Source organism: Danio rerio, chromosome 1 (genome assembly GCF_052040795.2).
Source record: "Danio rerio strain M-AB ecotype USA chromosome 1, GRCz13ab, whole genome shotgun sequence".
Classification (NCBI taxonomy): Eukaryota; Metazoa; Chordata; class Actinopteri; order Cypriniformes; family Danionidae; genus Danio; species Danio rerio.
The window spans coordinates 11,212,650-11,235,559 of record NC_141021.1 but is presented as its reverse complement, the minus strand read 5'-3'; the positions used below and the strand labels follow the sequence as shown (position 1 = coordinate 11,235,559).

The following is a 22,910-nucleotide window of genomic DNA, read 5'->3' as shown; positions in this document are numbered from 1 at the left end:
TGTATCAAACTGGTAGCCCTTCACATTAATTTTACCCAAAAAGTAGCTCTCAGTTTCAAGGTCGGTGACCCTTGATGTAGGGAAACAACATACAAATCAAGTACTAATCATTTAGACTTCAATCTAGACTAATTTTATCATTTTTTTGTGATTCAGTCATCATTTTATAAAGCCAAAATACTGGACTTTAATTTAAGAATAACAAGACAAACATTCATTTTTTTGGATTAACTTCCACAGAATAATTGTTCACCTCAAGAAAAGCAATGTGGTCTAACAAAATAGTGTCAGTTTTGACTTAATCATGACTTCAGTGAAACAGAAAACATTTTATAAATTACAAAGATAACAATAATAATATCCAGTAATCAAAAACAACTAAAATATGGCATAAGCTATGTGATAAATGCAATTCCCAACTGAATATGAGGACATTTAAAAATCTTCCTGTTAGACATACAAATAAGAGCGAATGTGTGCATAATTGAAAATATTATTTGCAAAATAGCTCAAAATGATTGAGCTGTTTATACTTTATCAATCAAATTAGTCATCACTAATGTTTAACATGTCATTAAAGCAATGCACCAGAGATATAAATAAACTTGTGTTTTTTTATTATATTTTGTCAGGTTTGTAGTTTATACAAATTGTCTAGTGCAGAGAAAATGACATCAATCTTGCTCATGTTGCATAAAAACATCACATTGATCGCTTGATTTAAGCCTTGTTTTTACAGCTCATCCTTGTCGGTTTCATTGGTGGCTTTTGGTGACTCTTCTTTTGATTCGTCTGTTGGCTAAAAAATTAGAAAGAAACACAAAAGCTGATTTAATCAACTCAATAAATATTAATAAGTAGTTAATTACTAATAAGAGGCTAAATAATCAAGTGAATAACTGGCTTTTGACCGGTTGGCTTTTGACTGACCTTATCTTCATCATCATCATCATTGTCGTCATCATCATCATCTTCATCTTCTTTACTCTCTTCTTTTGGTAAAACTCCTCCATTATCCAGGAACTTTGAGAAAGTCTCCAAATCTCTATTTCCATCATAGTCAACAATCTGTTTTAAAAAAAAATCATTATTTCGAAACCTAAACCTACCTAAAATACCAACACTGGCTCATTGTGAATGTGTACCCCTATATACATTTCTGCCGATTGTGAATTATGTAGTCAGAGGCTCATAGGGCTGCATTTCGTCTTTAAAGTTGCATTATGTAAGTTTGACACCCAGTGGTTGAACTAAGTATTGCACGCCTGGTTAAAACACACGCGAGTGCAGGTTGCCAGATTGATGACATTACATATCATTGATTCAGCATGTACATTTCATAAAGCTAAAGGGGTTTAATATGTATTAATTAGATTATAAGTCTTACCCTTCTGTTGAAGTGCAGTAAGTGCACTATTCTGTGCTTCTGAATGGCTGTATTTAAATTTCTGGTGCAAAAAGCCAAACTGCTTATTACTGCAAATCTCATCATGTAGCGTATTGTTAGGACACAGAGTTACAATGTAACCTGCACACCTAATGTTTAAGTTCATAATATTTATATTATTTACTAATTAATTACCACCCAATGTGGAACTCTGAATCTGAGTCTCATTTTGGAGGCTGCTACCGTCCACCGGAGGTCGCATATCAGTCAGGGACACATGCTTTGAGAGCTTTCCTGACTGACTGAATGAATCAAATACGATGTGTTCCACCAAGGCAACCTGTGTGCTGAAATATAATCAGCTAAACTGGCATTGGGCGGGTTAAAAGAACTAAAACAAAGACAGACGTTCCGGCACGTAACTCGTATTTTCAAAGCAGAATATTTCACTTTAGCGTTGTTTTTCAGCAAGTATGTTCACTTATCATGTTTCTGAAATATCTGCAAACTTATTATGGTATTTTTATATTTAGTAAGAGTCAGAAACTTACATACAGCACCTTTAAAACTAATGCTACAGGGCGGTATGATGCCATTCCTTTTCACGCACACCAGCTGACTGCTTACCTCCATTTGGACAGCTTTTTAGAGCGTACTCACACTATGTACAGTTGCCTTGAACCGGGTCAAAGCACGCTTGCAGTCCTGTAAAAGTCACGTCTCGCTTTCAGTTCGGGCACGTTTTGCACTCACACTACAAGTGTACCGCGCCAAAGCCCAAGTGAACCACGCTCAGGCACACCTCTTCCAACCGGGCCAGGGCCAGCCAAGTAAACCGTGCCTGGGCCCGATTTAGAGCACTCCCACTTCTCAAACGATCTGGGAAACGGGCCTGGGCACGGTTTGGATAGCATAGAGTGAATACGCCCCTATACTGTAACCAGTTTGCCCCATGGCTCAGTGGACTTGTCAAAAAGCATACACAGCAGTCTCTGATGGACTCTGCAAAAAATGTACCTCCTGGGATGTATTTTGCGCTCTCTAGAAATGTATACAGGGGTACGTACTCATAATGAGCCTGGGTTGCAACATACATTTATAAATTTAATATTGTGTATGTGTTTTTGTGTACCTTGTGTGTGTGTTTGTATGTTGTATTCTAAATAAATGTCCCTACAAGTATAGCAATACCAGCATATTTTTGCCTTGTGTGGAATATATTTATTATTTTGGTCCCCATGAGGAAAATGAATCATAAATCACACAGAATGAATTTTGAAAATGAAAAAAATAGAGATTGTTTTTCTGAGGATAAGGTTTAGGGCTAGGGTTGGGGTAGGGGGGTAGATACAGTTTGAACAGTATAAAAATCAATACGTCTATGAGAAGTCACCTTAAAGATACCTGTGTCTTTGTATTTGTATGTGGGTTTGGATTAAGTTTAGGTTAGGCTAAGTGTGTTATTGCAAACCTTTTTTTCGGTCCCAGCAGGAAAGTATTTAATTGTGGGAAATCCCTGTATTGTCAGATCTTCCACATCATTTTCTGTGGCGTCCATTTTGGCAATGATTATATTCTCTTGGTCTTTGTACTTCTCGCCTAGCTCATCCCACACAGGAGCAAGTTGTTGACAGTGACCACACCATGGAGCATCTGTGAGAAACATAAATGTTAAAAGTGTGTGAAGACAAATTTGTTTTCATCTATTGCTGTAAGGAGTTCACTAATTAAAATGTCTGCAAGTCACTCAAAACATCTGCTATTTATGGAAGGTGAGCTGCAAAACTGGTTTGTTTTACATTTTGTCTCAGTTTGACATCATAGTTTGATGACAGATTACCTCTGTGAAAGAAAAATTTCTTTATCATCGGCCCATCACTCTTATGCGTGTAATATGATGTGAGAGAATGCATAATTACTCAAGCAACCAAATGATAGAGATTAATCCAAATAATTGTGATTGTGATAATTTGTAACTATAAAATATTAATTGTGGTAATTAGAAAAGTAGCATTCATTATTTACTTGATGAATGGGTAAAATGTTATCTTACAAAATTCCACAAAGACGTTCTTAGACTCATCAAAAGCCACTTCATTGAAGTTCTTCCCCACAAGGACTTTAACCGGATTCTTGTCCCAGTCCTCTGGAATTTCTTGACTCTTTAAATAGGGCTAGATTGGAGTGCAGATATTAGATTTAGTTGGCAGATTCAGAAAGTTCTTCAGTATTTTTCAAAACTCCTGCATTACGCACCTTCACGGTACCATCAAAAACACCCTGGCAAAACGTTCTCAGTGTGTCTTTGTTGATAGTTGATCCATCCATTGCATATGTGACCACATCCTCAGTGTTGATCAGACGAATAGTTGGAACATCGTCTTCCGAGATACTGAAATACTTCAGCACGTGATTTACTTTTTCGGCCGTAACGTCTACTGTGATGAAGATCACCTAAACACATATACATACAGACTGTGAGCATGAGAACTGTCCAGTGGGCTTTACCAATATGACTCGCTTCAATGTGTTACTTAACTTACCTTCTCCTTAAACTCACTGGCAACCTCTCTAAACTCCTCTACTAATGCATTCTGGGAATCCACTGTTGTATTAAGAAATAGAAGCAAATGCTTACGGACCTTGGAGTTGAAAATTTGTTCGGCATTCTGCAAAATAAATGTTAATTAAAAAAAGATTATTAACGAAGTGGTTGTCAAACTCATTTTTTATGCATGCATATTTTTAAAGTAAGATTGTTTTAGCAGGTGACTGTTTATTGGTTAGTTTATTTTTGTTGTGTTACCTCCTCGTTGAATGGAACGACCAGTCTCATACTGTTGGAATGGATGAATGAAATCATCTCTCCTTTGTCCAGCTTGGTTTCATCAGAGAGTGGCATGTCTGCCCGCCTTTCGTCAAACTAAGACATACAGAAAAGGAGGACATGCAGTATAGGATTGTGAAGGAAACATTGTTGAGCAAACAGGAAAGTTTCTAGAAGAAATGTTTGGTTTGTGAAGAAACCTACTGTATGTTTCTCAGTCAACTTTCAGTCAACCTATACTGCTATATACATTTCTGGAAAGCGCCAAATAAATCCCAGGAGCAACGTTTTTTGCAATTTTTGTTTTTGTGAATCCACCAGAGGCCGCTGTGTACGCTCTTGCTAGTGCCATTTGTGCCTGCTCTTCTTGTGTAAATCCACCAGAGGCCGCTGTCGACTGACTGACTTTCTGACTGACCAACCGACCAATCCCCCCACCCTCCTCCTTCCCTAAACCCAACCAATAGCATTTCAAAAAGCATTGATTGACCCGTCCACCCCCTTCCCTAAACCCAACCTCAGTATTTTCAAAAGCTATGCAGAAAAAGAAAAGCCCCCTGCTTTTTACTTCCTCTCTGCCTCTCAAGTCTGCTAATGTAAGTGTCGAGCCACCCGACAAACTGGTAACAGCGATAAAGCCGTCCATATGGTAATCAGTCAGCTGGTAAGTACGAAAAGAGACGGCCCACCGCCCCATAGCCTTCATTTTAAAGATGAAATGCAGCCATATGTAGTCCTGGTTACATAATCCGCGATCTCCAGAAACCGATATAGGGCTACATTTCCAGGATTAGCCTATGTTGATCATAGTACAAATATGGAGCCCAATAATTTTAAAAGGGGCTCATGTTTTTCCAGAGCTTTTTTTTTTTTTGATGAACATCAGTTCATCAAAAACAGATGACATTTTGAAAAATGTTGCAAATGGTAGCCACTGACTTTAAAAACGTTATCTCATGTTAATTCATAGCCTTTTAATTGAGTGGCTAATTCGCATGAATTTATATGATTCATACAATTTAGTATGATTTGCTCATCCCCTAATGACGGTTGGGGTTAGGGGTCGGGTTTGGTGCCACACATTTTTTTTTTAAATCATACATTTTCACACGACTGAATACATATGAACTAGCCTCTAAACTAGTTACTAAAATCAAAATAGTTATGTTTCCTCAAACTTTTCACTATGGATGCCATTAGTTGCTGGTTTTCAGCATTCCTCAAAATATCTTCTTTTGTGTTGAATAGAGAAAAGGCACTTCACAAGGCACTGTTTGTGACAAGTGAATTTCATATTTTGGTGTATTATTCCTTTAAGGTTAAAAATGAAATATGATTAATACAGTTAAAATGAAGCTTTGAGTTACCTTTTTGAAGAGCACCAGCGAATCAGTCTTCACTTCATACTTCTTGAAGAGCTCTGGGTCGCTTGTGATGCCAAAGTTAACGTCCACTGCAATTAAAGTTACATCATAGAATGTCTTCGCCTTTTCTCCTTCCAAATCCTGGGGCAGAGGGAGATAATTAAATTGAACTCAACTACTGCATGATTCTGGATCAGTTGAGATTTGAGAGAAATTCTAAATTGATTCTTGAATCGATCGGGTAAGATTCATTATGCATTTTTAATGTAGCTACTTGTCGCCACCTACTGGCTTAATGATGCAACTGATACAATTTTCATTTGACTTGTGAAGTTACTTTCAAAAGGTGATTTAAGCTACTGTATTTTGATCACTCTCAGATTCAGAGGTACATATTTGTACAAAAAGATCCAGATTGCTTGAATTGGACATTGCACACTTTTAATTCAATATGATAAAGTATTTTCAACTGAAATATTATGAATATTAATAGGTGGGTTTTACTTGCATCAAACTAACGATTGAAGGGGCGTGGCTAAGCATATTTTGCCCAAGACATCAAAGTGACATCATCATAGACTGACTGCCATTAAACAGTGGAAACAAACGGTTAGATTTTGATTGAACATTACCAAAAACCAACACTTTTATTTCAGTGGAATAAACAAAAGGCTAACAATGTTCGCTAGCAAAATAAACACTGCAATTTTGATTTCCTGCTGACATACTAGTACCTAAAGCTTACATATTGGTACCTAATAATTGCAAAAGTGTACATTTTAGTGTACAGTGACAGATTCTGTATACTTATTTGTTTCTGTGACTGTAGCATAGACTTATGTGCTATTCAGACTATAAACCATTAGTTTTTCAATGACTAATTCTGAGTGGATGGAAAAAATTATTTTGCAACAATTAGTGAATCTGAAATAGTTTGTCATTATTTTATTTTTTTTATTGCATGCTATATATTAGAACAAGGCAGTGTTGACTCTTTAACGTTAGTTACTTCATGCAAATACATATGATTTACCTTGAAGAATCCGACCACAAGCACTTCATTGGCCTCCAGCAGAGCCTCTGCGCTCTTCACATCATTGAGGACAGTAGCGCTGGGCGCTGTGTGCTTCTCCAGCCACCTTTTGATCCCTTTCAGAGTTCGCTTTCCTGTTCAAATCAAAGAATTAAGCCTATAGATTGTATCACTTTATTAAAGGGACACCACACATTCGACAGCATCACACAAATAGACACTTTACCAAAGAAAGTAGTGGCATTTTGTCTGTTTCCTTCTTTGAAGAATTTGAGAGTGGGAAAACTGTCCACACTGAACTCTGAGGCAAGCTCTTTCTCTTCTATCGCGTCTACTTTGGCCAGTCGTACTTCAGATGATGCATTTTTCAGCTGTCCAGCCACTTCAGCATAAATGGGCTCCAGACTGCGACAGTGTCCACACCATGGAGCATCTTTTTAGGGTTAAAAGAAAAGTGCAATGTTCAGAAAAACATTTCATGTGTATTAAAGGCTAACAGACAAAGATCTAGGATATATCCCTCATAGCAAAAAATCTCTGGCCCACACAATTAGCTTTTTGGCCCACATGCTGTAGTGAATCACAGTACATGAATCAAAACTCAACCAAGTCTGGCTTCCAGACAAGACACAAACATGGACCATATCTGGGTCAAGTCTCAGCCAAGTTGATTAGCCATTACTGAGCCTGAACTGGGCCAGATATGTTAGTGTGTCACTAATGCAATAAAAATTGATAAACCAATGAAATATTGTGCTTTAGGCGTGCTATGGGCATGCTTTTTCTCAAAGGGACCTGATTGGCAGAATTTTTTTATCTTTATTTGAAAATAATAAAAATGTATTTTAAATGTGGGTCAAGATAGGCCAAACTTACATGGCCCACAAATCAATTATTAACATCTGGGCCAAATACTACATTTTACATCAGGCCCAAGTATTCTGTGCCACCCTAAAGATGATGCCACCTCTGCCAAACCATTTTTTGGGAAAACTGTCCACACTGAACTCTGAGGCAAGCTCTTTCTCTTCTATCGCGTCTACTTTGGCCAGTCGTACTTCAGATGATGCATTTTTCATTTTTTTTTTGGCCCACATGCTGTAGTGAATCACAGTACATGAATCAAAACTCAACCAAGTCTGGCTTCCAGACAAGACACAAACATGGACCATATCTGGGTCAAGTCTCAGCCAAGTTGATTAGCCATTACTGAGCCTGAACTGGGCCAGATATGTTAGTGTGTCACTAATGCAATAAAAATTGATAAACCAATGAAATATTGTGCTTTAGGTGTGCTATGGGCATGCTTTTTCTCAAAGGGACCTGATTGGCAGAATTTTTTTATCTTTATTTGAAAATAATAAAAATGTATTTTAAATGTGGGTCAAGATAGATGCCACCTCTGCCAAACCAGGGCCATGTTTGGCCCACATGCTGTATGACATTGCCGGATGAATGCCTGCTGTGCCAGATTTATGCCAAATCTGGGCCAGAATTCTTTGCTACCTGGCATAAAACTAACAAGTTTTTGAGGTCATAATACATTTTCAAAAAATGTGTTATTTTTAACTTAATTTTGGTTAAAATATCGGCAAAACCTTGCACTGTTTTTTTTTTTTTTTTTTTGTATTAAATTCACAGGCCTGAATTTGACCCAAAGTTTGGGTTTGTCTGTATTTGACCCAATTTGAGTTAACCTACACAATCAAGCAACTTATAAGTTTTGATTTAGTGGTTAATTCATATGAATTTGTTTGAACTCATTAATACATTTTACAATTTACTGATCCTCCAATGATGGGTTAGGGGTGGGGTTTATGGACACGCCTCTTTTCAAAATTTGTACATTTTTGTTTGAATGAAAACATATGAGGGCGACATGGTGGCTCAGTAGTTAGCACTGTCACCCCACAGCCAGAAGGTCGCTGTTTCGAGTCCCGGCTGGATTAGTTATCACTTCTGTGTGGAGTTTGCATGTTCTCCCAGTGTTTATGTGGGTTTCTTCCGGGTGCTTCCCCCACAGTTCAAAGACATGCTGTAAAGGTTAATTAAATTAACTAAATTGTCCGTAGAGTATTGTGTGAATGAGTGTGCATGGGTGTTTCCCAGTACTGAGTTGCAGCTGGAAGGGCATTCGCTGTGTAAAACATATGTTGGATAAGTTGGTGGTTAATTGCGCTGTGACGACCCCTGAAGAACGAAGGGACTAAATCAAAGGAAAATGAATGGATGAATGTATGAAATCTTATGAATTTGTAGGAATTGATCGTGAGATTGGGCTGAAATACCACAGCATTTTTTATAGTTTTTTGTTTTAGCAACTGCATATTCCAAAGTGCAATTTCGTGAGCTTAATATGAATAAACTGTAATTTTTAGCATAGTCAGTAACAAAGAATGACATTTAATTATGTTTTAATAATTTTAATGCAGTTTCCAATTTTTATCAGATGTAAGGATGGACATGAGTATAAGGTTGACAAGGTTGGACTCATTTGAATAGACTTTTTACATTTTAAAAAAGGATAAAAAGGTTTTAAATGTGCTTTAAAAGAAAAAAAAACACACTGTATGCAATTAATATAAATAATATGCAAATTTGGATGATATGAACTAACCCAATATTTTTTTATTGTTTTGAATGACATTTTTTTTTTACCAATGTTTTGGTATGTCCTTAACTTACCTGACTCGCTCAAGTAATCCAACACATTAAAACATATATTTATATATATAATTATTACAACAGTACACAGTTTGATGAATAGAACCTATACTTATTTCATCGTGCCAGTTTAGTTGCATTTTGCATAGATGCAAAATTTGGTTCTGGTAATGTTGGTGACAGTCATAAATGTATCACCTTTCTGCTTTACCATTTTGCTGCAGTGGCATTAGTTCAATACACATAACACTGTTGTAAATTCTTTTTGAATTACTGGCCTCCATTTCAAGTGTGAGAAAACTAGCAGGTGTGCTGCTAACAGACGATGTGTCAGACATCCTTGAGCTTTTTTTGTGCCACTCGCCCTTGGACAGAATAGTTTGCATGCAACTAAACTGCACTTTTTACTGCTACATTTAAAACATTGCTTCATTCATGACCCTGTAATTTCTATTTTAAAGACTGGATTAACCATCTGTAAGCAGAATAATCATATTTATCCCTTATGAAAATGAACCATGGTTTTTACTACCAATAAAACTGATTAATGTAGCCATTTGGTTACTAAATATGCAACTAAACTGACACTAATTTAAACCATTTCTTCATTTACGGCCCTGTATTTCCTATTTTAAAGATCAGATTGACCTTTTGTAAGCACAATAATCGTACCATGCCTTATTAAAATGAACCATGGTTTTACTTAGCAAAAAAAAAAAAAAAGCTCATTAACATAGCTTTTTGGTAACTACAATTTAACCATTTGCAATACTTGACAATATTTTAGCAGTGTAAATCTGTGCTTATAGGCTGGTTAAAAAGTTAATACACTTTTACTTCAGGGCTGTAATAAAACCATGGTTAATTTTGGGAAGGAATACAAATAAATGTACAAATAACAAGGTACAGTTGAAGTCAAAATTATTGGCCCCCTGTGAATTTTTCTTTTCTTTTTTAAAATATTTCCCAAATGCTGTTTAACAGATTAAAGTATTTTTCACAGTATTTCCTATAATATTTTTTCTTCTGGAGAAAGTCTTATTTGTTTTATTTCGGCTAGAATAAAATCAATTGTAAACATTTTAAACATTAACACAATATTATTAGCCCTCTTAAGCAATTTTTTCCCCCGTTTGCAATGGAGCCCCCGTTTTCCCCCAATTTTTAGTTTGTTTTGACTACAAAACAAACCAGGTTTAGAAATGTGTTAAAAAATTCTTCTTTCTGTTAAACAAAAATTGGTTTGGCTAAACTATATTCAGGAGGAAAGGGCTAATAATTCTGACTTTAACTGTAAAGTCATTATCAAGTACTTACAAAACTCCACCAGCAGGTATTTGTTCTCACTGAGAGCTCTGTCAAAGTTGACGCTGTGAAGAATTAAAACGTCTTTGTCTTCTGTAATTTCGTCTGTCTTTTCTGGCTTCTCTGGCTCTGTGTCTTCTTCAGAGTTGTCCTCAACTTTCTCCTCAGATTTCTCCTCTGTGTTTTCCTCATCAGCTCTCGCACACAGGCCGCAGACGAGGAGGCCGAGAGCCAGGATGTGTAGAAACCTCATGGTGGATCAGTTGAGGAGGATGTTGCTGAAGTGAGCTGTAAAAGGCTGCTGTCTGCTCTTGTGCTGCTGATAAGAGAAACACTGACGCTGACGAATCATTCGAAAGCTGCGTGGTGCAAATCTACTGGTCTGAGACCGTTGGAGAGAGGAAAATGAGCTGCAGATTACAGGCAAATTATTATTATTCCGTTTCTTAAATTTGTGTCGTTTAGCATCTTGAAAAAATTCTTGCTTGTGAGGGCTTCACCTTACTGCTTAGATTCACTTTAGGATGAAAAGGTTTTTAGTATATTAATTTTATACATTTTTGCTAATAGCCTATATGCAAACATTACAGTAAAAGAAGTACACTGTAAAAAAATATCTGTTCATTAAAAGTTTCCGTGTTTTGTGTTTATTTACAGTTGTGAATTGCATTATGGGATGTTGTTCTCTGCGCTGTCCATTTTTTTCATGTTGCAAAATCAACTCTACAGTTTAAGCATGACATCACTGCCTCTAAACATACAAATTAAGAAGTTGACACTGATATATATTAAAATAGCTGTCTTTTTTTTTTTTGTTCCTATATTTTGCTTATGTTTCAATATATTTCATTCGTTTTCTTTTCGGCTTAATTCCGTTTATTAATCTGGGGTCGCCACAGCGGAATGAACCACCAACTTATCCGCAAAACAACAACTGACAAAACGAGCAGTATGGGGACTTTGCATTCTGACTGCCAGTGTGTGAATTAGCAGTGACCAAACCACGTGTTCATATCTGCTCATGTGCCACGTTCACTAGTGAGCTCCTCCTGATCATACACGTAAGCACTCACTCCATAAAAGACCAAATACACACATGCGTAACTCGCACACATTATAAAATATAGAACTAGTTTTTTTCTTGCACATGCAAACACACTCACTGCATTGATTAAAGGGATTCTGTACTCACTTTATCATGTTTAATGCATTTGTCAGTGCTTCAGCCTGACTTATGCAGACAGGCTGATTAGTTTGTATTGTGTACAGTGTATTGCTTAGCATGACAAGGCATTGAGACATTGTGTTGGTTATCTTAAGGAAATGTTGAAACCAGTTGACCATGTGTCATCTTTTTGTGTTTTTAAACATTCTTCCGTTCAACCGAACAAGTGTTATGAATGCGAATGTCGCAAGTGCATGGCTTTCCAGAGTATTTGGTTGTGATCAGAAATATGCTTCTCTGTTGAAAGGACTGTAAGCATTGTATGTTTTGAGTTCAGATTTTGAGTTAGATTTTGTTTTTACATTTTAAGTTCCTAGGTGGCACGGTGGCACAGTGGGTATCGCTGTCGCCTCACAGCAAGAAGGTCGCTGGTTTAAGCCTCGACTGGATCAGTTGGCATTCCTGTGTGGATTTTGCATGTTCTCCCTGTCTTTGCGTGGGTTTTGTCTGGGTCAAAGACTATTGAATACACAAGACATGTTACTTGTATTTTTTTGGGGAAAAGCATAACTGTCAATATGGCAAGTGAAGCCCCGCCTTCTAGTACAGGAGCCAATCAGCGATCGCTATATGGTCAATAAAGCCTGCCTTTTAGTACATGAACCAATCAGCGATCGCCATAGAATGACAATTTTCCAAGGGAGGGGCTTGGACCAGACATGAGTTACTGCAGATTTTGTGTGATACTAACATTTAGAAATTAAACTAAATAGACTGTTGTTGTTTATTTTTTTGGTTATTCGTAATATGGAATTTAATCATAAGCTTGGCAAGTATTTTTGGAAAATTTGATGTTTCCCCATTTAAACAGAATGCCCTAAATAAATGCCCTTAATAAGAATGCCTAAAAGAGACTTTGGCAATAGCCCGGAAGACTGGACTGTTGATGAGTGACCACTGCAACATTGATATAACTGCATATTAGAAAATAGGTTCTGTTTTAGTTTTTGTATTTCATTGTACTCTGTAAGCTCCTGCTCGCATAGAGTGTGTGTAATGTGACATAAGGATAAGATACTTGCTAGAACTAGACAACCTTGAAGTAGATAAGCATTCCTTAGGGGTAGACTAGAAGACTGAAGCTGAATTGCACATCTGTGGACAGGACCTGTTATGTTTGACGTATTTTTGCTTTTTCGCCTAAATAGTCTTTGAAAGGTATGCTTTGAATTTTATGTTGTCTAAGTTTATGTTCCAACCAACCAGATTCTACCTTAAGGCATAACACACGAATCGGTGATCTTCTGAGAAAGAAGCAGAGCAGCCAACAAACACCTTGTGAGTGTTGAAGCATGGCTTCTGCTCCAGTAACTTCAGCGTTTATTATTATTGTAGCTCTGACTCCTGGTTATTGTTCATTATATCTGGTCTTTGGGTAAATTTCAGGTTGATCTTACCAAGAAACTTAACTATTTTACTAATTGGCAGAAAATTGGCAAATTTATACAATTTCAGTTGTACAAAAAAATTACAAAAATAAATTAATAAATAAAAATGAAAAAAGGTGTGCCCCCTAACCCTAACTCCTATCATCATTGAAGATTAGCAAATTATACAGTGAATGAGATTATTCCAATTCATACGAATTAGCCACTAAATCAGATGGATTTGAGATGAGATTTCCACAAGATTGTGTTGTACATTGTCAATAAAAGTTTAAACATCTGAGAACTGAGCATGACATTCTTATCAGTATTCTTACACAAATTAATAAATACAGATTCTCTTGGGCAAAATATATATTTTTATAAAAACATCACATTGTAGCTGTGTTAAACAGGGTTGGCATACAACATTTGAAAACCACTGAAATAATAAAAAGTCACAACATTCTCTGCAGTTTTGTGGTTTCAATATTTGACCAGACATGCACTATTAATAATAACAACAGAACAAAAAGCTACCGAGCAGGCACGCAACATCATAAGACGTTAATATTAGGTTAGATTTAACTCATGAATCCAAGTGACCACAATTCAATGTCTAGTCAGCGTCTAAAGACAAAGTTAGTGTGACATTCAATAATGACCTCAAATTACGTTGATATTTGGTTGATTTTAGGTTGTGTTGGAAAGTGACCAAAATTCAAAGTCTGATAGACGTCAAAGTGGTAACGTCCACACAACGTTGGTTGATTTTATGTTGATTTTAGGTTGAACATTGTCGTTGGCCTGACATTGGGTTCTGACATCAACCTGATTTTCATTTCCAAACAAAATTCAACATCCCCACGATGTTGGTGTACAGCGTCAATATGACATAATGTTGACATCCTGTACCTGCAGGGTAATTACAGGGATAGTTCACTTAAACATTTCAATTCTGTCATAAGCTTTATGAACAACTTTTTTCTGTTAACCACAAAAGAAGAAAATTTTAAAAATGTTGCAATCCCGTGGCCTAATTATTAACTTGCATTTGTTTTTCCTATTAAGGATTTTTGTAAATGATACAGTATCTAACTGTAATATGAACTGTATTTTACTGTATGACAGTTATGCAGTGTGTTACTATATTTTAAAGTTGCATTATCTTGCATTACATAAAATATATATACAGCAAGATGTAAATGCTTTTGCATTTTGGCTGTAATTGATTTGCAGTAAGTTACTGGTGAACTGCTGCAAGTAAGTTCTTGTAGATTCTACAGGAAATTGTTAACAGTGTACTATGGAAGTCAGTCAATTACAGGTTTTCAGCTTTCTTCAAACAATCTTCTTTTGCCTTGAACAAAAGAAAGAAACTCATAAAGGTTTGAAACCACTGATTGTATGTGAATAGTGAGTAAATGTTCATTTTTGGGTGAATCTCTTTAAGCATGTGATCTTCTTTGTGCATTGGTTATGATATCTGGTAGTCGCAGCTGAACTCAGCAGGATTGTCTCTGTCTGTGGCCCAGTGAGCAAGTAAATCACTGAAGTCTGGAGTGCTGGAGCTGCTGAGCGTCCCGGAGAGGCTGGAGCTGCTCATGCCGGTGCTGAACATGCCAATGGAGCCCTCAGTGTTGTGGATCAGGCCAAGCGAGGGCTCCTGCATGTCTGAATTACAGTTTTCGCTTAACCCATGGAGCTGCTGTGCCACAGGCTCCGTCCAGAAGCTGACAGGAAGGCGGCGCTGATTCATCGGTAACCCCCGGCCTTTCTTCTGAGCCTCCTGGAAGAGCTCCGCAAGGGGCCCCAGTGGCTCCGGCTGCTCCGGCGGCCCTGAAGATGCCACCTTTATGAAGTCTGCATAGTAGCGCTGGCGGCCGCTGACTTTGGGACAAGGTCTCTCTGCGTAAATGTCACAGGCGTCGGGATCTGTGCTCCGGCCGAAGTATCGCTGGACGTCGCTACTGATAAGCTCAGCGAAGCGCAGGAGCTGGGTGGTCGTTTCACTGTTATTTGAGGAGGAATCAAAACTCTGGGATTCTTCATCATGATTGGCTCCTCCTTCATCATCATCATCATCCTCCAGACTGTCCTCTCTCAGGTCCTCTTCATACTCTTCCTCAGTCTCCTCTTCATCCTCAGCCAGAAAGAAGCAGGGAGGGAAGGGCTTCGCCAAACCCAGATTACTTAGATTTCTGATCACACCTGCTGCCATCCTGTAAACTGTCAAACCAAAACAGTGACATTAATTAAAAGAAATGAGTTCACTACACTTGAATTTTTCATTGTAAAGTTCATTGTACTTTTTTGCTTCAAGCTTTGTTCGTGTATTTGATTCACCAATATGCACTAAGCACACTAAGGGCCTTTTGTTGGCCTCACATCTCTTGTTTATATGTTTAGCATACGTGTGTGTGTGTGTGTGTGTGTGTGTATATTTGATAAATTTATTTGGTATACATTGGTGTGTGCGGGGTGTTATTGTCAATTATTCTATATTATTTTATCTTCTCTTTATTGGTATTTATTGTTTTGTTAAATATCTTATATGTAAATTGTAAATTTATCTTATATTCTTAAATCTACATACAGTTGAAGTCAGAAATATCAGCCCCCCTTTGAATTTTTTTTTTTATATTTCCCAGATGAGGTTTAATAGAGCAAGGAAATTTTCACAGTATGTCTGATAATATTTTTTCTTTTATTTGTTTTATTTCAGCTTGAATAAAAGCAGCTTTTCATTTTTTTAAAAATCATTTTAAGGTCAAAATTATTAGCCGCTTTAAGCTAATTCTTTTTTCGACTGTCTACAGAACCAACCAACTTGCCTAATTATCCTAACCTGCCTAGTTAACCTAATTACCCTAGTTAATTCTTTAAATTTCACTTTAAACTGTATAGAAGTGTCTTGAAAAATATATAGAAAAATATTATTTACTGACAATATAGCAAAGATAAAATAAATCAGTTATTAGAGATGAGTTATTGAAACTATTATGTTTAGAAATGTGTTGAAAAAATCTGCTCTTCGTTAAACAGAAATTTGGGGAAAATAAACAGGGGGGGCTAATAATTCAGGGGGGCATCTTATACATCTTATAAATGTTACATAAAATATTATAAAAAAAGAAACAAATTTCTTGAACTTAAAGCAACTCTTTGCCAAGAGTCTCTGCTTGCTCATGCAGCTTGTTCAACCTACTTATTTAAATTGAGCTGAATCAACACAATTCTGGAGTTTGTTTTTGAGACAACTTAATTGTTCTATGTTCAATTCACTTACATTTAAAAAAACAAGTAAGTTAACTTAATAAATTTGTGTTGGGACAACTTGAATTAATTGTGTGGAACTTTAATTAATTGTGTGCAGAATCCCAATTAATTATCACAAATTGTGTTGTTTCAGCTCATTTTAATTAAGTAGTTTAAACAAGTAAAAAATATATATTTTTGAGTGTGTGTCAGACAAGGAAAACAAGTGTTAAAATTGTTATTGTGTGTGTTTTTGCACAAGATAAACATGGGGATAAATAATCTAGTCAGTAGTTTTGTGTTATTCAGGGGATTTACAGAGGCAAGGGCTTCATCAAACCCAGATTACTTAGATTCCTAATCACACTTTTGCTGCCATCGATCATAGAAAATGTCAGACCCGAATAGTGAAATTAATTAAAAGAAATCAGTTTACTTCACTCAAATATTTGTAAAACTTTCATTATATTTACACTGTTAAAAATGTTGGGTTCCACACAATTTCTTCATTTTGTCCCAACTCGAATCAATTAAGTTAACCTAATTTTTTAAACAAATTTAAGTAGATTAAACATAAATCAATTCAGTTGTCCTCCCAAAAAACTCAAGAATTTTGTCGATTCAGCTTGTTTTAAATAAGTAAGCAGCAAACATAATTTTTTGAGTGTAAAAACAAGTTGCTAGAACTCAAAGCAGCTCTTAACACTGATTGCGAAGAGGCATTCTGCATGATTTTATGTCAGACAAGGAAAATTAGTGTGTTGAAATTGCTATTGTGTGCTTTTGCACAAGATTGACACAGGGAGGAATGAATTAGTGAGTAATTTTGCATTATTTTACAGAGGCTTCTGCCGTGTCAAATGTGGGTTACCATATAGTGCAGACTTTGACTTTAAACTATAGGCTATATTTCTGTATTATTTTAGTAATAAAAGTTTTAATTTATTTTATTTTAATTTAACTTCAGTTGTTTTGTAAATGTAATAATAATTGTATGCATTTATATATATGCAAGCATGCATGCATTTATTTAATAAACATTTATTTAACTATTTTGTTTTGATGTACTTCTGTGCATAGACAGTGGAATTAACTGATATTATATTATATTATATTATATTATATTATATTATATTATATTATATTATATTATATTATATTATATTATATTATATTATATTATATTATATTAATGTTATACTGGGCAATTGGCTATTTGAGAACATTTTTTAAAAATTGTTTGACATTGTAATAAGTTGTGTTATAACCATAAGCAAGGTAAGGGGCAGCTTAGGGCCCCAGGAAATCTAAGGGCCCCTAAATAAACCTATAAAAATACTATGAATTATATACAACATTGTTTTCTATCATATTTTGTATGATGAGGGTCTAAAAAATGTTAATTTTTTTAATTTAATTATTACATCTGTACAAATGTGTCCCACACCTTCAATCATGGATCAGTCCAGCAGTGGAATCAGTAAAGATTTAGTATTAAAAACGAAATAGGTATTTATTATTTTTAGTTGTGAATTCATTAAGAAAACAAATCGTTTCCAAAGTTTTACAAGGTGCTTTACATGTTGTTATTATTATTTTGCATTAAGATAAAATGTAGAAAAGGAGATGGAATGATATAAAAGCAAAATAATAATAATGAAAAACAAAAGTACAAAAGGTGCATTTTAGAACTTTAGGAGCCCATGGCTGGAATTGCTTAAGACCACAAAATCACTAAATTCGCCCCTGGTTGTGGTAAGATAGGTATAAACAACTCTTTTTAGTTTTAAAGAAAAGAAAGAATGTTCATTCATTAATTCATTTTCTTGTCGGCATAGTCCCTTTATTAATCCGAGGTCGCCACAGCGGAATGAACCGCCACCTTGTCCAGCAAGTTTTTACGCAGCGGATGCCCTTCCATCCGCAACCCATCTCTGGGAAAAATTATATATAAATGTATCAAAAATTATATTTATAAGAAAAAAATTTAGTGTCGAGTCTCTTACCGTGCACTGCTGGATGGATGTGGCTCATGAAGTCGTGCTGTCCGTTTCTCGTTATGGATAATTAGCGGTTTGCTCATTTATAGCCTCCGCTCGTGTGGATCTGTGTTTTCTGAGCAAATATTTACCCTCGCGTCTGTAATTGTGTTCTGCTCAAACAGAGCGTGAGTTTGTTTTGGCGCCCAGCAACCGGAGAGACGAGCGGAAACTGGCGCGCTCTGTGGCCGCTGAGCGCAGGGTTTGCCGGGGGACGCTCAAGTGTCCGGCCGCTCTGCGCACACGGACACACCGGCTGACACACAGCTGTTATCGCGGACTGGGGACACTTAAGGGTGAAGCTAAAAAGGCGTGAAATCGCATCTTACGCCGTTTTGACTTTTGAATGAGGCCCCTTATAAAACCCCATTAAAAAGGCAAGCAAGTCTAATGAAGCTCATTCATTATGATGTTAGTGTTTGACCTTTTAAATCATGTAGCTATAAACATTTTATTTAGCATATGCACCACATTCAGAAACAAAGTGCTGTTTTCTGAGGAAAGCTGACTAAATCAGAAAAAACGTGCTATGGGTGTGTTTGAACTTATAATGTTGATTTAGTCAACAAACACAAAGAAAGAAAGGAAGGTATTTTTTTTACCTTAAAATTAAAGCCTAAATACACTGGTCAACATTTGAAGTGGTTAAAAAAGGTTTTTTAAAATTGTCCCAAGTCAAGAATGGGTATTCAACAGTTTTTGGACAACTTTCAACTTTCTATTTCAAATATTGACTGTGTAAATATACGTATTTTGTTATTAATTAAATGCACAGTTATTGACGGCAAATAAATTATGGTTATTGTCATATTTATTAATATATGTTTAGAAATATAAATGTACAAGAAATAAAAAAATACAAACATTTTATTTAGCAAATGTCATTCAGCAGAAATTATTGGCAAAATAATGTTTTTTATATTATGAATATGTTTTTTTTTTATTTCTGAGAGTAATACAGACTAATTCAAACAGAAGTGCTACAAGTGTGTTGGAACTTGCAAATGATATTGAAAATAAAATGTCAATTGCTTAATTCAATCAAGGCAGTAATTACTGCCATGTGTAGGCTATATTAATTGTATGCACAATTATTGGCAAATAGTTTTGATTTGTTTGAGTTTGTGTTTTTGTATTCAGCCTATTTTAAAAAGCTGCAGAGAAAAAGGCTGAAAATTACAAGAAGACCTTAAGCTTGTTAATGTCACAAAGACTAATCAATGTTATTATGAAACTGGAAGTCAAATTTTACAATTTATGTCAATTTCTACTGGAGTAAACAGCCTTAAACCAATAGATCATAACACTTATAAAAAATTATGAAATATAAAATATATGAGATCTATTTATTCCATTAGCAATAGACAAAGAGACAACCAATAACATTTCATAATTCACTTCTTTATGGTCACAAGGAAACAGGTCTTTCAGGTTTGTCTACTTACAGAAAAGGAACATTAGAAAATGTGTTAAATGTCAGACTTCAAAATAAACAACGTGTGTGATTGAAAGAAATGCTTTGTTCAGAGGCAGGGGGAAAATCTGAGGTGGGAGGAAGAATCAGAGTTATTGCATCAGCATCACCCACAGCGTGCACAGTGCCTCTCGTAGATTCTCAAAAAAAAAAAAATAAATTAAAAAAAAACATAGCTCCCAGGACATATTTGGCGGTCTCCAGAAATGTATATAGAGGTATACGTTTTCAGAATGAGCCGGAGTTGCAACGTGTGTGTGTGTGTGTGTGTGTGTGTGTGTGTGTGTGTGTGTGTGTGTGTGTGTGTGTGTGTGTGTGTGTGTGTGTGTGTGTGTGTGTGTGCGCGTGTGTGTGTGTGTGTGTGTGAATGAGTGTGTATGGATCCCAGCATGGGTTGCAGCTGTAAAAGCATCTGCTGTGTAAAACATATGCAGGATAAGTTGGCGGTTCATTCCACTGTGGCGACCCCTGTTATATAAAGAGCCAAAGGAAAATGAATGAATGAATGCTTTTACACATTTCAGTGGATTGAACATAAAATAATTAAGTTGTTCCCCCCAAAACTTTGACATTTGTGTTGATTCAGTTCATTTTAAATAAATAGTAATCAGCAAAAAAATATTTATTTTTGAGTGCAGTTTTGTCCAAAGTACTTTACTTTGTATTTTTAGTTAAAAATAGTTATTTTACAAAATAAATATGCAAGTTGAGCGTGAAAGAGTTTGTATGGGTGTTTCCCACTGATGGGTTGCGGCTGGAAGGCCATCTGCTGCATAAAACATATGTTGGATAAGTTGACGGTTCATTCCACTGTGATGAATAAAGGAACTAAGCTGAAAAGTAAATGAATGAATGAAGTATGTAAGTTGAACTAAACTATTTTGTATTAAATTAGTATTGTATTTTTGTTGCTGTTGTATTTAAAACATGTATTTTTTTTTTATTTGTCTATAAAAACAAACAATATATTTTACCTTTCGGTGGATGCAAGTTTTTACTTGTACAGAATAAATATTTTGCTTAATATTAAATTTAATTTAAATTAATAAATTAAATAAATTTAGCTGTAACAAAATGAGTCATGGGTGTCACGGTGGCGCAGTTAGTAGCACGATTGACCCACAGCAAGAGGGTTGCTTGTTCGAGCCTTGGCTGGATCAGCTGGCATTTCTGTGTGGAGTTTGCATGTTCTCCCTGTGTTCGTGTCCTCCGGGTACTCCGGTTTCCCCTATAAGTCCAAAGACTGATGATAAATTGTCCGTTGTGAACGAGAGTGTATGGATGTTTCCCAGTGATGGGTTGCAGCTATAAGGTAAAACATATGTTGGATAAGTTGGTGGTTCATTCCATTGTGCCAACTCAAGATTAATAAAGGGACTAAGCCGAAAAGAAAATGAGTGAAAATTTGTCTTTTTTAGGTTGATCCAAAGCAAAATTTTACTTTAATGTAAGGATAAAGAGATGTTTTTTTAAACTGTAAAAAAGTAAAAATTAATTATTAGTGGTCTCCATATTAAACAACATTTTTTACTATGTGTATATTAAATTTTTTTCTTGATCACAGCAAATATTTTTGATTTAGAGCAAATTAAATTGTAAACTTTTGCAATGTTAAAGTACATTTTGAGGATTTTTTCAGTGTTTTAGTTTAAATATCGTTTTTTCAGTGCATGTGCGTGTGTGACTGTGTCTGTGTCAGAGAGAAAGAGAGAGAAAGTGTGTGTGTGTGTGTGTGCTCAGCATGAGTGAATATGAGCCGGACGCAGAGCAATAGAAGGGCTAATGAGCAGCAGTGAGAGCACAGCATCTGGACCAACAGATGTCAGAGAACAGGAGCAGGTTCAGCTCAGACACACACACAGCAGTAATGATTCAACCATCCGTCTCACACACACATGCACATTACACGCCATGACAAGATTTACAAGGGTGCTGCTGCTGCTATTATATAGACCTGATGCAAAAACGCTAATATTTTTTACATTATTATAAGAAGATCACTGTGTTGTTTGTGTATGAATGACTTCATGAAATATCATGATTTGTTCAATTAATGAACGCTGAGTTAATTTATACAACAAATGTAAATGAAAAACATGCAGTTAGCTATAACTTTAAACATTTTATATTGCACTAAAGACAACTATATTGAGACACATTCTATTCTTTGTCATTTGGATTTGCTCTCTTCAATATAACGGTGTCAGGATGAACAAAAACAGGGGAGATGCCACAGAAGAACCTTTTTAATTCCCTTAAAAACCTATTATTCATTTATTTTGCTTTGGCTTAGTCTCCGTTTCAAAGGTCGCCACAGTGGAGTGAACCACCAACTATTCAAGCATATGTTTTACACAGGGGATGCCCTTTTAACTGCAACCGAGTACTGAGAAACACCCATACACACTCATTCACAAGCACACTCATGCACTAGGCCAATATTCAATCAACTTATGCATGTGTTTGGACTGTGAGGGAAACTAGAGCAAACCCAAGTGAACATGGAGAGAACATGCAAACTCCACACAGAAATGCCAACTGGACCAGATAGGACTCGAACCAACGACTTTCTTGCTGTAAAGCGACAGTGCTAATCCTTAAAAGTCTATTAATGAACATTTATTCAAATATTTTTTTTTCACACTGTAAACGTTTATTCTCCTTTGAAAAACAGCAAAGGATGATGGGATCTAGAAATTTGCTGTAACTCATTTCGTTTAAGTTCCACTTAATTTAATGAGAAAATTACTTTTTTTTAATGCCATATGTTACACCATCTGTCACTGGGGTGGTACCTTAATTATCTTAGGGTCCATATTGGTACCTCAAAAGCATGTTAGTACCTACAAATTTTAAGAGGAACACTTTAGAACTTTTTACTAATATGTACCCTTGAGGTATTAATATGGACCTTTTAGGTACAAATTTGTACCTTTTGAAAAGGAAGTGACATCACCCCAGTGACAGCTT

General features: G+C 35.9%; 2 protein-coding genes across 5 annotated transcripts; both read right to left on the bottom strand.

The window, feature by feature from the left end:
- Window positions 1-600: 600 nt before the first annotated feature.
- On the bottom strand, window positions 601-12,967 carry pdia2 (protein disulfide isomerase family A, member 2). Of its 2 annotated transcripts, XM_087235338.1 has the most exons (12): window positions 12,842-12,967; window positions 10,593-10,962; window positions 6,838-7,044; window positions 6,612-6,745; window positions 5,582-5,719; window positions 4,194-4,310; window positions 3,931-4,056; window positions 3,644-3,841; window positions 3,441-3,561; window positions 2,859-3,040; window positions 931-1,068; window positions 601-799 (listed from the first exon to the last, which is right to left on the bottom strand). In XM_087235338.1, exons 2-12 carry the CDS (start codon window positions 10,831-10,833, stop codon window positions 734-736), a joined length of 1,668 nt encoding a protein of 555 aa, XP_087091464.1. In that variant the 5' UTR covers window positions 10,834-10,962; window positions 12,842-12,967; the 3' UTR covers window positions 601-733. The 2 variants fall into 2 exon arrangements, with proteins under 2 accessions (XP_087091464.1, NP_001307463.1); NM_001320534.1 differs by lacking the exon at window positions 12,842-12,967 and having other exon boundaries at window positions 10,593-10,881.
- Window positions 12,842-18,731, bottom strand: percc1 (proline and glutamate rich with coiled coil 1). 3 transcript variants are annotated; one of them, XR_015476260.1, is made up of 3 exons: window positions 18,434-18,731; window positions 13,779-15,398; window positions 12,842-13,528 (listed from the first exon to the last, which is right to left on the bottom strand). XR_015476260.1 is itself a non-coding variant. In XM_087236722.1 (2 exons), the coding sequence occupies exons 1-2, from the start codon at window positions 18,459-18,461 to the stop codon at window positions 14,647-14,649; spliced, it is 780 nt and encodes a 259-aa protein (XP_087092848.1). In that variant the 5' UTR covers window positions 18,462-18,731; the 3' UTR covers window positions 13,527-14,646. The 3 variants fall into 3 exon arrangements, 2 of the variants coding, with proteins under 2 accessions (XP_087092848.1, XP_087092849.1); XM_087236722.1 differs by having other exon boundaries at window positions 13,527-15,398; XM_087236723.1 differs by lacking the exon at window positions 12,842-13,528 and having other exon boundaries at window positions 13,540-15,398; window positions 18,441-18,731.
- Between the last annotated feature and the right edge of the window lie 4,179 nt (window positions 18,732-22,910).

Bases quoted from the DNA above. Each gene is read 5' to 3' on its own strand.
- pdia2 (XM_087235338.1), bottom strand. From the start codon at position 10,833: ATGAGGTTTCTACACATCCTGGCTCTCGGCCTCCTCGTCTGCGGCCTG. The intron at 4,311-5,581 runs GTAACTCAAAGC...TGTATGTCTTAG, and splicing joins CGCTGGTGCTCTTCAAAAAG to TTTGACGAAAGGCGGGCAGA. The intron at 1,069-2,858 runs GTTTGCAATAAC...TTTTTAAAACAG, and splicing joins CTGCTGGGACCGAAAAAAAG to ATTGTTGACTATGATGGAAA.
- percc1 (XM_087236723.1), bottom strand. From the start codon at position 18,510: ATGAGCAAACCGCTAATTATCCATAACGAGAAACGGACAGCACGACTT. The intron at 15,399-18,440 runs GTGCACGGTAAG...TTGGTTTGACAG, and splicing joins TGAGCCACATCCATCCAGCA to TTTACAGGATGGCAGCAGGT.